At 41.3% G+C, this 12,597-nt stretch overlaps 1 protein-coding gene across 1 annotated transcript in view; it reads left to right on the top strand.

Annotated features, from left to right (window-relative positions):
- Window positions 1–12,597, top strand: part of MDGA2 (MAM domain containing glycosylphosphatidylinositol anchor 2) — a 382,446-nt gene that overhangs the window by 334,378 nt on the left and 35,471 nt on the right. The window contains exons 11-12 of the mRNA XM_075029427.1: window positions 7,517–7,529; window positions 7,846–7,880. Of these exons, the coding sequence (XP_074885528.1) occupies window positions 7,517–7,529; window positions 7,846–7,880 (48 nt within the window). The remainder of the gene's footprint in view (window positions 1–7,516; window positions 7,530–7,845; window positions 7,881–12,597) is intronic.

Raw genomic sequence — 12,597 nt, 5'->3', positions numbered from 1 at the left:
AGAAAAATAAGAGATGTGTGGAGCCAAAACAAAGGTCCATTTGAAAAACTCGTTTGTGGTTACCACAGTCTTGTATGGCAGAGTAAGTTGGAAATTAGGGATACAGCTAGAGCAGGGTGTAGTCAGGAGGAATAGGTACGAGTCTACAGTTGCTTCTTGGCAGAAAATGGGGGCATACATTTCATGCTTGAAGATACAGACCTGAAAGCAGAGGAAGAACAAATGAAGTTAATTAATTTCAGCAATCCTGAGCCAGTCATGGAGGGCTTCTACAGCTTCTTCTGCAGGACCATGTCCATGCAGCAAGTATGCAGCCTTTACCTGGCAGAGCAAGTCCAGTTACCTCCTGGACCCCTAAAGGGCCCACATTGTCTGTTGCAGTGACCAAAAGGGATAGTATTGTATTAAAAATCCGAGGACGTTGACGTGGTTGTGTTCTGTGAGTACAGCTCTCGGACACACAGGCATGTGTTTGCAGTGAATTATTGCTCAGAGTCCGCCGCCTTCTTGGTGGTGCTCAATAACCCAGACCGTTGCATGGCCCGGTGCCTCTGTGGGACCATCTCTGTCTCCAGTCCTCTTTCCCTGGGGCTTGCTTTAAATTTCGTAATATTCCTGCAATAGGGCTGCCAGACTCTACCCTGTATGAATCACCAGAACAGTGTTACACATTTCTGTCAGATCCTGCTTCTTGTCACCTACCTTGTCACTAGAGTTAAAATAAAGTGATGTCTCAGGCACAAGAGGGTAATTTAATGGTAGGAAAGCAGGACACGGGAGAAACTTCTTTGGCATTTTAAGCATTGGTTAAAGAGAAGTTGAGAGAAACCAGCACAGCAAATGCTAGAAAAGTTACTTGAGAAAAAAGTGGAGCTTGGTTTAATGACATATCAGGGAAGCCAAGAAAGTCAAAAAGGGAGAGGGAAGGTCCTGTCAGGTGAAGAGCGAGTCACAAGAATAGAGGGGTGTCATTTTTCTGCCTATAGAGTGAAAATGGAAATCGTTATTTAGTGAAGTATTTAGAATGAAAGTCAGTTATGAGAAATTTATTTATTTTAGCAAACTCAAGGCGCCCACCTGATGGGTAATAATTCTCCAGATGTTCCTTCTATCAGGATCACGGTGCTGTCATCACACAACCTACTGTAAAGGGAAAGATGTTTGCAAGCTGGGTATTTTCATTTGCTTCACTATAGAGCATGTAAAACAGCTATACATCAAAATACATACAAAAATTGTATTCAGAACCATTCAAAAATAATTACATCTGTAGTAATGGATTTCAGAGGAGGAAGTAAGAGAGTTGAAAATTCACATGTGTATTGGAATATTTCTAATGTTGTTTTCATGAAAAATTTTAAGCCTTCTACAGAGGGATATAAGCTGTCCCCGAGATTTCACGGTGTGCATTTCTTTTTGGAAGTCTAAACAAGGCTTTGCTTTTTTTGTGTTATGTCTGCACTTGTGAAATGAGGCAGAGAGTTTGGCAAAAAAAATGAGTGCAACATGCAAAGGCACGTTTCTTATTGATTTTCTTGGGTTTGGTAAATTGAATTAGAGAAGCAATGGTTCTGTTTCACAATTTTCAGTTTGCAATACTGGTACGTCCTATGCTTATTCTTCATAAGACTGGGGCTTGATTTTCAAAATAGCAAGCTGAGGGCTATCATTTGAGATTTGTACCAAGGTCTTTTAAATGCCATTTAAAAATGGTTACATCTCCCAAACTTCAGATAGATTAGGCAAATGCTTATGTATAATTCTGAAAAAATATTCTACTGATTACATCTTAAGAAATTCAGAGGTAACAGATATACACATAAATACATCTCTTTCTGGCAGGTCCTGACGTTCTGACTTCGATCCCAAAGATGCTCCCGACTGTAACCACTCTCCCTGGTCTGGGAGTTGAGCTGTGCGACTCCAGCGTAGCTTGTTTTGGAGGCTGTGGGCTGTATTTTCTAGAGATGCAAACAGAAAACATCCCAGGCAGAGCTGTGCCCATTCGCATTACCACAAAATGCGGACTGTAAAACTAAACTCCTTTCTTCACAAAAATTTACAGGCAAAATCTAACATATTCATTTGATCCAAGCAATTACTGCCTGCTGGGACTGCCTTGGTTTGATTTTTGTTATATAAGCATAAACTCCTGCTATTTCATTACTAATTTTAATACCTAATTCGTATGAACATTTTAGTCTGGTTTCTTAAGGAAACAAGACACGCAAGAATGTCCTAAAGTTACTGCCTGTGATTTCTAAACTCAGCTCTTCATTTTGGTCAGATCTGACGGGGTAGAGAGGTGCAGCAGGCAAGGAGGGTCCCACCAGTGTTGTGAAAGTGTGTGGACCGCTCAAGGAGAGAGATGTAATTATAGAAAAAAATTGAAGGGTAGGATCACATTAATCAAAAAGAAAAAAACTTGGACCTGGGGCAGACTGTATGAATTCCCTAGCTTCATAGCAAGCTCTGCGGACTCCCCCTCCTGGGATATCTTGCATTTGGGCAATATCTAATCTTTCTCTTCAGGGTGTCTCAGACACATCTATACATTTCTCTGTGTACGTTACAGGAGCCAGAGATCTCTATTGCCAAGTCCCCTGCTTGAAGCAGTGACGGTGATGGAACCTGAGGCTTTTGTTGCACGTTTCCCTTCAGTGAAAAAAAATACAGACTTATTTGTATTTAGGAGCATATGCTTTCACCCAACACTGCCAAAATCAAGTCCCACGCTGTAGCCTCAGCCTGTGCATGGTGGTCACACTCAGCTTTCATTTATTCTGTCTCAGCAGAAAGATCTGCAATATGAATTGATTACTGCTGACAAATGCAGTGTATCAGTCAAACTTCAGGAAAGACGCAGGAGAAAATGGAGTGAACTGAAGAGCAATTTAGTGAGTGAAATTACTCAAGCTGGAGGAATTTGTTTTAGTAAACGAGTTATTTTCTTTTCACTACATTTAGACCCTTGTGGTAGGGTTTGAGACTCCCGTTCCTGGTGCACCTGTGCGTGCAGCCAGAGCCTGGAGTAGAGTGCCTGAATTGCACGACTCATCAACATCCAAACAAGGATGTGCTTTTCTTTAAATTGTCCAGCCGTCTGTGGGCACCCCTCCAGCAGAAGCTGGGCCCTTGATGAAAACGTGCTCCACTTACAGTACAAACAGCAGAATGGCAGATAAGGTGGGATGTGTGTTTTCGTGACTGCTTTTTCACCCTGCTGCTCTGCGTAGTTGTCCAATGAATGCAAACAGCAGGCAGTCTGGATTCGATGCTGATCAGATCCAAGTCTAAAATGAAAAATATGATTGCCTAGAAATATTTTTCATTACTCTGCCTTACTCTTTATATAAATTCCTGTAATGCAAGACTGTTTAAAAAAAAAATCTGTAAATGACAGCAATGGTTTTCTTGTTACTGTTGATTTCATATGTTGTCATACAATTGTTCAGAAATGTTAAAGGATTTGCAAAAATGAAAACTAACAGAGAAACAAAGCAATGAAACTTTGAAAACTGAAGATCTACATAAAAATTCTGGTATATGTCCTTAGGAAAACACATGACATATAAGAGGTGTGTGTCTGGCATGCAGCATGCTTTTTGTCGTAGTAAAATATAGCTTAAATAAATACTTTAAAAGGCCTTTGAGCATTACAGAAACTTAATTCTGATGAAGGATGCATCCTTTTTAGTGAAGATCATTTCTGAGCAGCATCAATGCCTAAGAATGATAAATAAATTGCATAGTATATTCTAGGTAGTCCGTTAAAATACGTTAGGATATCAGGATAAAACTTAGCAATAGCTGCACTTGCTCAAGGTGTAGGTCCATTATCCCAGAGTTTATGGGCACCCTAGACAAGCCATGGGTGCTGAAGGAGAGGTGCACCCCAAAGAGGAACGGAGGTGGAAGGTGTCCGAGGCAAAGGTTGTCCCTCAACTGTTCCATTTTGGGACCTCTCATGTACCGTTCTTCCCTGAACCGGTTGAGTTCCCTTTGCACTGTTTGCACTTTTGAGCTTCCTATCGTCCCACGTCGGAGAGTTCACCGCTGCCACTGCCCCTTGCATGGAAAGTGAGCATCTGCCCTGGCACACGGCGTTCACGCACACAGAAGTAGCTTGAAGAACACTATTCCTGACACCATCAAGTGTCCCAAAATTAAATAATGTCAGAATAGAGCTGTTTGTCCCGCTTACTGAATGAACTTAATCTCTTTCCCCGTGACTGTTCCATATGTGTCCTTACATCTTCTTTGTTCTCTCACGTTCCAGACCTGTTCTAAAGACAGATTTGCTGCGTTCTTCCTGCACCAGTAGGATACATCCATGCCTTAGTTCATGGGCTGTAATGAACTTATTTTCACAGCATTCCTCTGAGATAGTTTTATGAAAGTGAAACACAGAGAAAGGTCAGAAATATTCACTGCTAGTCAGGCTCGCTTTGGGAAAGGGATTTTACCTCTGCGTATTTAAAGGCAGCATCAAGATTCACCTGAAATCTGGACGTCCCATGTCACTGAGAACAGATGCTGTCACTCTCATTCTGGACCTTTTTGTGCAGTGTTTCCCCTCATCACCCTCCTGAGACATCTCTCCATTTCCATAGGCTTTGCATCTGGTGTCATGGCCAAGTTACCTTCAAATTCAGTGCTGCGACCAGGTGACAGGAGGGCAGCAGCAGCTCTCAGCAGAATTAAAGAGCATGGCAAAAGAGCTTAGACTCCAAGGGCTAACAAACTCAAACAAGAACATGGAGCTTCACTGCAGAATACTTCATGGAGAAAAAAACTCCAGTTACTGGTTTTTCTGTCAGCCAAGTGTTGAGTATTTGCTGTATTTCTGGTCTTTGGTAACAAATGGAAGTGCTCTTGTGTGGCAAAGAAAGCTGTCACATCCCTTAGCATCTCCCCTCTGCGCTGGGATGAGCAATTCTGGCAACCCGTAAAGGGAATATTTATCTTCTGAGCTTCTTGACCTGTTTCTAAGGCCGCTCAGGTTGAATAAGTATCTGCACGTCTAGATGGTGCATGAACTGAAACTATTAAATCTGTTTGAGGTCCGCCTGGATTTTCCCTAGCGCTGTTAATGAGTACATTTACAAAATGAGCGCTGCAGATCTTCAGATGTAAAAAATAAAAATGAAATTAATTAATTACTTACCAATGATCAAAGCTGAGACTTCACCAACTTTACTCCCCGTGAGCAGCCTTAACGACTGCGTAAGGGAGAGCTGGAGCAGGACAGACCCCAGGGCTGGGAACTCTGCAGACCAGGGCTTCCTCTTGCTGGGAAAGTCCTTTGGCTCCTGCCTCCAGGTTTCTGTAAAACAAGCTATTACCTTTGTATAGTCTTACCTTTGTATCGGTCTTAAACTAAGAGATTAGGAATCCCAGATGTCTGCTAGACACTTGGGTATCTTTTGCTGGGCATTGTCTCGCTGTCTCTCACCATAACTTCTGCCATTACTGAAGCAAATATATGTAATTTAGGAAAAAAATCATTGTAAAAAATACATTTTATAAAAAAGAAAGAAAAAAAAAGAGCAGTGCCATTATGAAACAAAACCTGTTTCTGTCCCACAGTGATGTACTGTTACTGTCTCTGTTCATCCAGCTGAGGCCAGGAAGCATTTCTTTGTTTTTAAGAGTCCTGTGTGAATTTTAGTTGCAGTTTGGAGAGAAGAGCTGGTAAATGAGCATTATCCTTTTTTTAATAATGCAATTAAGTTGGCAATTCCTTAAACAGAGGTTTTGCTTGCTCCTAGGTGAGGGTTGTTTGTAGCTAAATCAGAACATACTAGCCAATGTGTACTAAGTACCCGCTTTCGTCAAATAATGTGCATTACAAAAATTATAAATTGTTGGGATGAGAATGATTTGCTCCTATAGACAACTGCTTCATCCATTCTTTTGCTGTTAGTGAATTCTTTATTCTCTGAAACATACATATGTTTAAATTGCGTACAAACCATATTGCCTTTCAATAAGCAAATGAGCACCCTACTGCAATGCATCTGTGTTTTCAAGCTGATTTAAAACATCACATTTACATTTTGAGAACTTCATTAAACATCTAGTGGCTATTTCCTTTCCTCTCATGCAGCAATTGTCTTAAGTATTTAAGAAATGGTTTGTTGAAACATTCATATCTGACAGTTGAGCTGTTATTTATTGGCAAAAATTCATTCTTACTTAAAAAGTTAAGCAAAATCAGTATGTTTACTTTCCTTAGAAATGCACTTTGGCATCATGCACTTGTCTTATCATATTGTTACTCCTCGATCTATTTATGCAGAGACTCATGTAGGTTGCTTAAAATGCAGCCTTGTTTTTCCAGTTCATTTACCAAGACAACCCTTCTTGTTCATAGTATTGACTAAGCAGCGAAGCTCCAGCGTGCCGTGCTTTAAAAGGGTTGGGTTTGTCATCTTGATTGCAGCTACAGTCATTAATTTGTCACTGTGTAATTATTTTGTATGAAAAAATATGGTCATTCGTAGATAGCTTTTAGAAATCACAAGAAAATGAGTTGCTTCAGCAGTGACAGGAGTGCATTATCTGTCATTCGAGATCCATCTGGAGCAGGTTGTAGCATTGTGGGATACTCACTAAGTCATCACCACTGAAATAATGAAATGTGTCTTGGGATAGATAGGTTCTTGGTCATAGAAATGTAGGTGTTGGTATAAGCATGAAGTGTTTAATTTAAACTTAGGAACTTAATCTTGATGCCACTTTGATAATTATATCTCTCGTTACCCTGATAAAAATAATGGTCTGCCTATTGCAGATAAACCTGCTGCTTAATATGCAAAACCACAGCCGTGCTGTTGGCAGTAGCGTTGCTGGAAGTGCCCAGCTTGCCCGCGACGCGGCTGTGCCGTGTGCTTTGAAGTGTGAGAGTCGGCACCAGCCCAGTTTCCCAATACGTGAACAGTGAATTTGATATGTCACTGAGAAGGAACGAGAAAACTTTCTCTGAAAACTAGCTTTAACGTGGGTTAATAATTAACCCACCTTTTGTGAATGCCTGACAAAATAGGGATTAAAAGTTGAAAAACTCTTTTGGTAGATGTCTAGCAGTAGCGAAAGAGCAGGAGAACCTGCCCCGCTGGGGTTGGGAACAGTGCAGCTCCTGTTTAATCCCACAGACTTTAGTGAATCCATCTGGGAGTCAGCCAATTTTAAAGTCTGAAAATGGATTCTCTTGGATTGTATCACATCTTACCCTTTAAGGAGGAAAAAAAAAAAGATACTCACTTGAATGCAGTGTCATCACATTCAAGGTTGTGACTGATCTGAGTCCACAGATTAAAGAAGTGCACATTGTGACCCTTACCAAGAGCAAAATCATGCTGCCTACTTTCAGTCAACGGGTGTTTCCATTAAAATGCAAGCGGAGAGGATGCATCTCCAGTGGGTCAAGCCAAACATGGCATGGTAGAACCTAACAGGGTTAGGACTTCATGGGTGATGGTAGTGATGAAGATACTCACTGTGCAGTGGGGAGATCAGGGCCACCTGTTACAGCCCTGAATCCATTTTTATTACCAAGTCCCACAAGAAGAAAGATAATTATTTTTAGGAAAGTTTTTATACTTGTCTTCTTAGTAGCGTTGACATTTTTATTAAAACTGTAGATAACTTTGTTTCAAGAAGAGTTCCAAAACAATACAGAAAGCAATAGCCCAGACAGGTGATATTAAACATCAATATGATAATCAGAAAACATTAGCTTTTTGTTCTGCTCAGGTGACCTTTGATCCTGGAGCAGAACAGACCTCAACCACAGAGAAGGAAAGGTGGCACTGGGGGTGCTGGGCAGGGTCTGGGAGCAAGCGATTGCCGGTCCTGAAGTGTCAATGGGGAATACGGTCAGCGCGAGGTGCAGCCTCTTGTCGGTGAGTAGACTTAGCCGATGGGTACAACAGTTCATCTATTGCTAATAGAAGACTGGTATTTGCTTTTTTTGATTGAAATCGTGGCGTGAGGATGCATTCAAACTAATCAGCAATAAAACTGGCATGTGCGACACCATCAGAACACCTGTTCTGTATCACAGTGTAGCTCAGGAGACTATAAATCCTCCTGCAGGTAGCATTTATGGAAAAAGCAGTGCAGAGTATGGGGAGTTTCCATTTCTCAGGGTCACTGTTGCACACAGCCTTTCATTTGTAACTATCCTGCTCAACAATCGAATTGAAGGATGAGGACAACCTTATGTGTCTTTCATCATGGTGAACTGCAGAGATTTGGTCACCCTCTACTTGCTTCTGAAGGTGCTGAGGTCTGCCAAGACGTTGTCTGCACATAAGGAACATTTTTCTGTCTCATTAGTAGCTCTCTGAAGAATATTCTGACATTAATGTATTTCAGCTTTGGATTTGGATTTGGCTTTGGAATTAGTGACCCAGATTCTTCCAATTTTTTTGTATTTCAAAGCATCCTTGTACGTGTCCCCTGGTCAGCCTTTGGAGATGGCCAACACTCCATTAGTTGCTTTCATTAACCATTCAATGATAAAGTAGAGTTCAGTTGTGGAGGGAGCCTGATGCTCATGAAATAAATTAGCAAACTCATACAGCATAGCATGCATCAAGTTAGGATCATAGGCAAATTCAGGATTTTGTGCTAAAGGGCCACGAAACCCTACGTGTTGAATTGCCTTGACATTTTCTTGTATGTTTTCAAAGTGCATACAAAAATGGTCCCAAATGTCACTCAGTGTTTCTATACTCCTGGAAGTTAATCCACCCAGAACAAACCCACTTTTGGACCTCACCTTCAAGCTCTTGCTTCACTGAGCACATGTTCAGTTTTGCTTGAGCAGCTGTGAATATCTTTGCGCTTTTCCATACCAGCTCCCAGGTGGGTGACAGCAGGGGCTTCACCTGCAGCTCTCGGTGCAGCTCCCAGTGCAGCTCCGTGCCGGCAGCCTGCAGCTCCTCAGAACGTTTCTGGTGCTGTCTGGGCATCACGTGGAGGTGTTTCCTTTCCATAGTTCGTCTTTCGCCAAAGACAGATTCAGGTGGCTTTTTATAAATGATAACAGTTAGCGAATCCCGAGTTGCACAAACATTCAAGCAGCGATGAGCGAGTGCTTCCAGCTCTCTGATATTTACTGTCAGCAGGATGAAAGCAAACGAAACAAGTGAGACTTTCCCGGAGCAGACGCGAAGGGTCTGCGGCTCTGATCTCCGTGGCGGCTGCTCTGCTCCTCAGCAGGCGATAGCCGCCTTCCCTGTACCGCCGGCAGCGATGCAGCCACGGTGACCTAGAAAACGATCGGCTCCGCTTTAAAGAAGTATTAAAAAGTCAACCGGTACCTGTAAACCAGGGAGTAACTTGTTCAAGCTTGTTATTTGACAGATTAAAGTTCCTACCTTTCCTTTATTTTCCGTCTACAGATGTCTGCGGTCCCAGTCAGTTGATAATGAGAAAGTCTCTTCAAAGAGCCCAGAGCAGGTCACTTCTCTGTGCGCTCCCTTCTGGTCACCGTTTGGCTTCATTGTATTTTTAACTTCTGTTTTCATTCGGCAGTGTACGGGGTCAGATGTATTCAAATATATATTATGAGCTCGTGAAGGGGATTTCTGTGAAGGTTGCGTGGTCACTGGCTGCAAAATGGAGTATGTAATTTTCTGTCCGGGCCATAGGACAGTTCTCATTCCCGTACATGTAGAGGTATGGATCAAATTTGCCACAAAGGAAAAAGTGAATGGAGATAAATTTTATTGCCTTTCTGATTAAAGGAAGTCATGCATATTATAAATCCAGAATTTACTCTTTGTCCCCGTGTCTAAGGTTGTTAAAAGCAAAGAAGCAACAACCTCCCAGCTATGAAATATTCTAAATTACAGTTGCTTAGCAAATGGACTGAAGTAGCCTAATTCACATCTTAAAAGATGTTTTTATTATTATTCATTTGTATGGAAAAGCAGAAGGCAGTGTATTTTATCTTCCAATTCACAAGTTTTTAGCAGATATTTGTCCTGTATTTTGATTTTGGACTGATAAAAATGACCTCTCTCTTTTCCTGGGTTACCATTTTCCACCCTGCCTTTAAAACCTGGGATGTAATATGGATTTAAAGAAGACCTAACTGTTGGATCATCTAGCTTCCAGCTTTCACATACTAGCTTTCCTTAAATTGTTCCCGTCTCTTTCTTCTTCAAATATGAGGCCATAAATTTGGATCATGGACAGATGTTTCTGACATCTGAACCACTCATCCATCAATTTATAGCCCATAAAACCTGTGTCTATAACATTCTATATCTTTGGACTCTAAGCTCCTAATTACTAAAGACTCAGGGACTTTTAGTTTTCCTAAAAAAGAAAAAAAAAGAAAGAGAGAAATTTTTTTTATGCTTTTGTGTATACCACATAAAACCAATTAAGCAACGTGGTAAACACAAAATAAGTAAAATGAATGGTAGGACCAAACACAGAATGATTGTTAATGTAATCCTGCAAGAAGAAAGTCGATTTACATGCCTGCGATTGTTCTTATGGATTAGAAGTTAGCTAATTGAAAGAGATTGTGCCCGCTGTTAAATGTGCTTTAGGTACTGTGTTTTCCAGGCAGAAAAGAGGGAAAGAAGAGGCAGCAGAGGCAGGTCCTGCCCAGCAGAAGGGTGGCCACGGTCTCCTCCAGCAACCATCTCCAGCCCCATAATGGAGTCCAACCTCACTTGGGGCGCTTTGGCTCAGAGAAGGTCCCTGGCTCCAGCAAGCTCTGGGCTGTGTTTGACCTCAAACCTGACGGCGTGTCTGCTCCGGGCTCTCCTTGACCTCTTGGTCCCTGTTGCCTCAACAGCAGCTGGCATCCGAATTTGCAGGAGAGCAGAGAGCAGGTACCAGCTCGGCACGGAAACAAACGTGGGCTCTCGGCAGTTCCACTGGTTGCATGTGAAAATATTAAATGAGAAAAGGGATGTCGTCAAGAGCAGTGTTACATGGTGCACAGTGGAAAATAAAATGGTGAGCGCGGTAGAACATGCTTTGCAGCTGGCCTTGTTGTTTTTGACTGAATTCCAAATACTTGTCACTGTGAGTCATTTCAGGGCCGGAACTATCCTTTGAAATTAAGATGACACAGGAGCCACCTACCTGATAAGGTTTATGTTCAAAACCAAATAGCTCTGATTATATTGCTGGACTAAATTGTTAAAGAAGAGCAGCCACTGGATTTCCGCAGCAGAAATAAGGCAAACATTAAATGGGAGTTTTCCCCCTGCAGTGTGCAGAGAGAAGTATTTGCCCATGAACTGAACAGTGCTATTTTATATATATATGTGTATATATATATTTATATATATATATAAAAAACTGCTAAAGAAAACTCTTTTTTTATTAAGGAAAATCAATTGTTGTTGTTGTTATAAATTGTAAAGAAATTGCTTTAAAGACTGCCAGAGCTTTTTATAGGAGTATACAGTACATTAATTTACATTGCTTCAGTTGTCATTAATTAAAGAGATGCTTGTCTGACTTTTTGAGTCAATGAAGAAATTTATGATTGAAATCAATAGGCCAAGTACAATGGACTAAGGATGTGTTTATTTTTTATAAACATAACTGTGCATATAGGCAATCAATATTTAATCATCCCATAGGATTAATTTCTCAAGAAATCTATATGTTCAAGTCTTTTAGAGAATATAGTGTTTCTCAACAACAGGCACAGAATAAATATCCTTTCCTTGACAGCGTAGAGGAGATGGTTTCAGCCTGCTGCAATAAAACACTGCCACACTTTTACAGTCCCCTTTCTCTGATGTCAGGGAAATACATTTTGCTTGTCTGTTAGCTGTAGGGAACAAAGATTTCTAAATATTCAAAGGTAACTAAGAAAAAAGGAGTCCCTGTGAAGCATTCTGTGCTCTGGATTGACTGAACGTAGGTATGTTCTGCTAAATTAATTACAGGTTAGATACACGATAATGCTAATAAATGCTCCAGAAACTAATGTGATTTTTCCTCAATGCTTTACAAATATTCACAAACCACCGGAAAACCGTTGTTTCAGCTTGGTCAACGTAAATTTCCCAAACTGTATTTCACCCTTATCTCTGTAAGGGAAAGGGCTTTGATTATAAGAATTTTTCTCCTTCAAAAATTCTTTTTCAAGCAAATCTTGTCTCTTACTGATTTTAAAGCTCTGGACACATAAATTGACACGCAGGCAGCTGTTTTACGGTTGTGTTTGCTTCTGTATTCTCTCTTTGAAGCATCAGTCTTGACTTTTTAATATAAAAAAGCGCAGCCTGAATGTTAGGGAGAGACTGTACAGGTGATTTCGAGGAAGTGGGTGCTGCAGATTTGGCTCCTTTCCCATCCAAGGGAGCCAAAATAGATGCCCAGATGTCTGGAGGCAGACAGACGGTGCTGCAGGAGCAAGGGCAGAGGGCTGCGGTGTTCTGGGTGCTTCAAGGCCAACCAGTGAGTGACCAAGAGCTTTGGGTTCCTCCTACGCAGAGCCTGGCTTTGCAGAGCCTCCGCGGTTTCATGCTAGGAGTCTGAACAACCCTAAGGTGTTGTGGGAATCTAAATCCTATTTTTCAGGTGTCTTGGGCATTTCGGTGTTGG

Source organism: Buteo buteo, chromosome 6 (assembly GCF_964188355.1).
Source record: "Buteo buteo chromosome 6, bButBut1.hap1.1, whole genome shotgun sequence".
NCBI classification, from domain to species: domain Eukaryota; kingdom Metazoa; phylum Chordata; class Aves; order Accipitriformes; family Accipitridae; genus Buteo; species Buteo buteo.
Note: the sequence above shows the minus strand (reverse complement) of the source record. Positions and strands in the feature narration are given on the sequence as shown.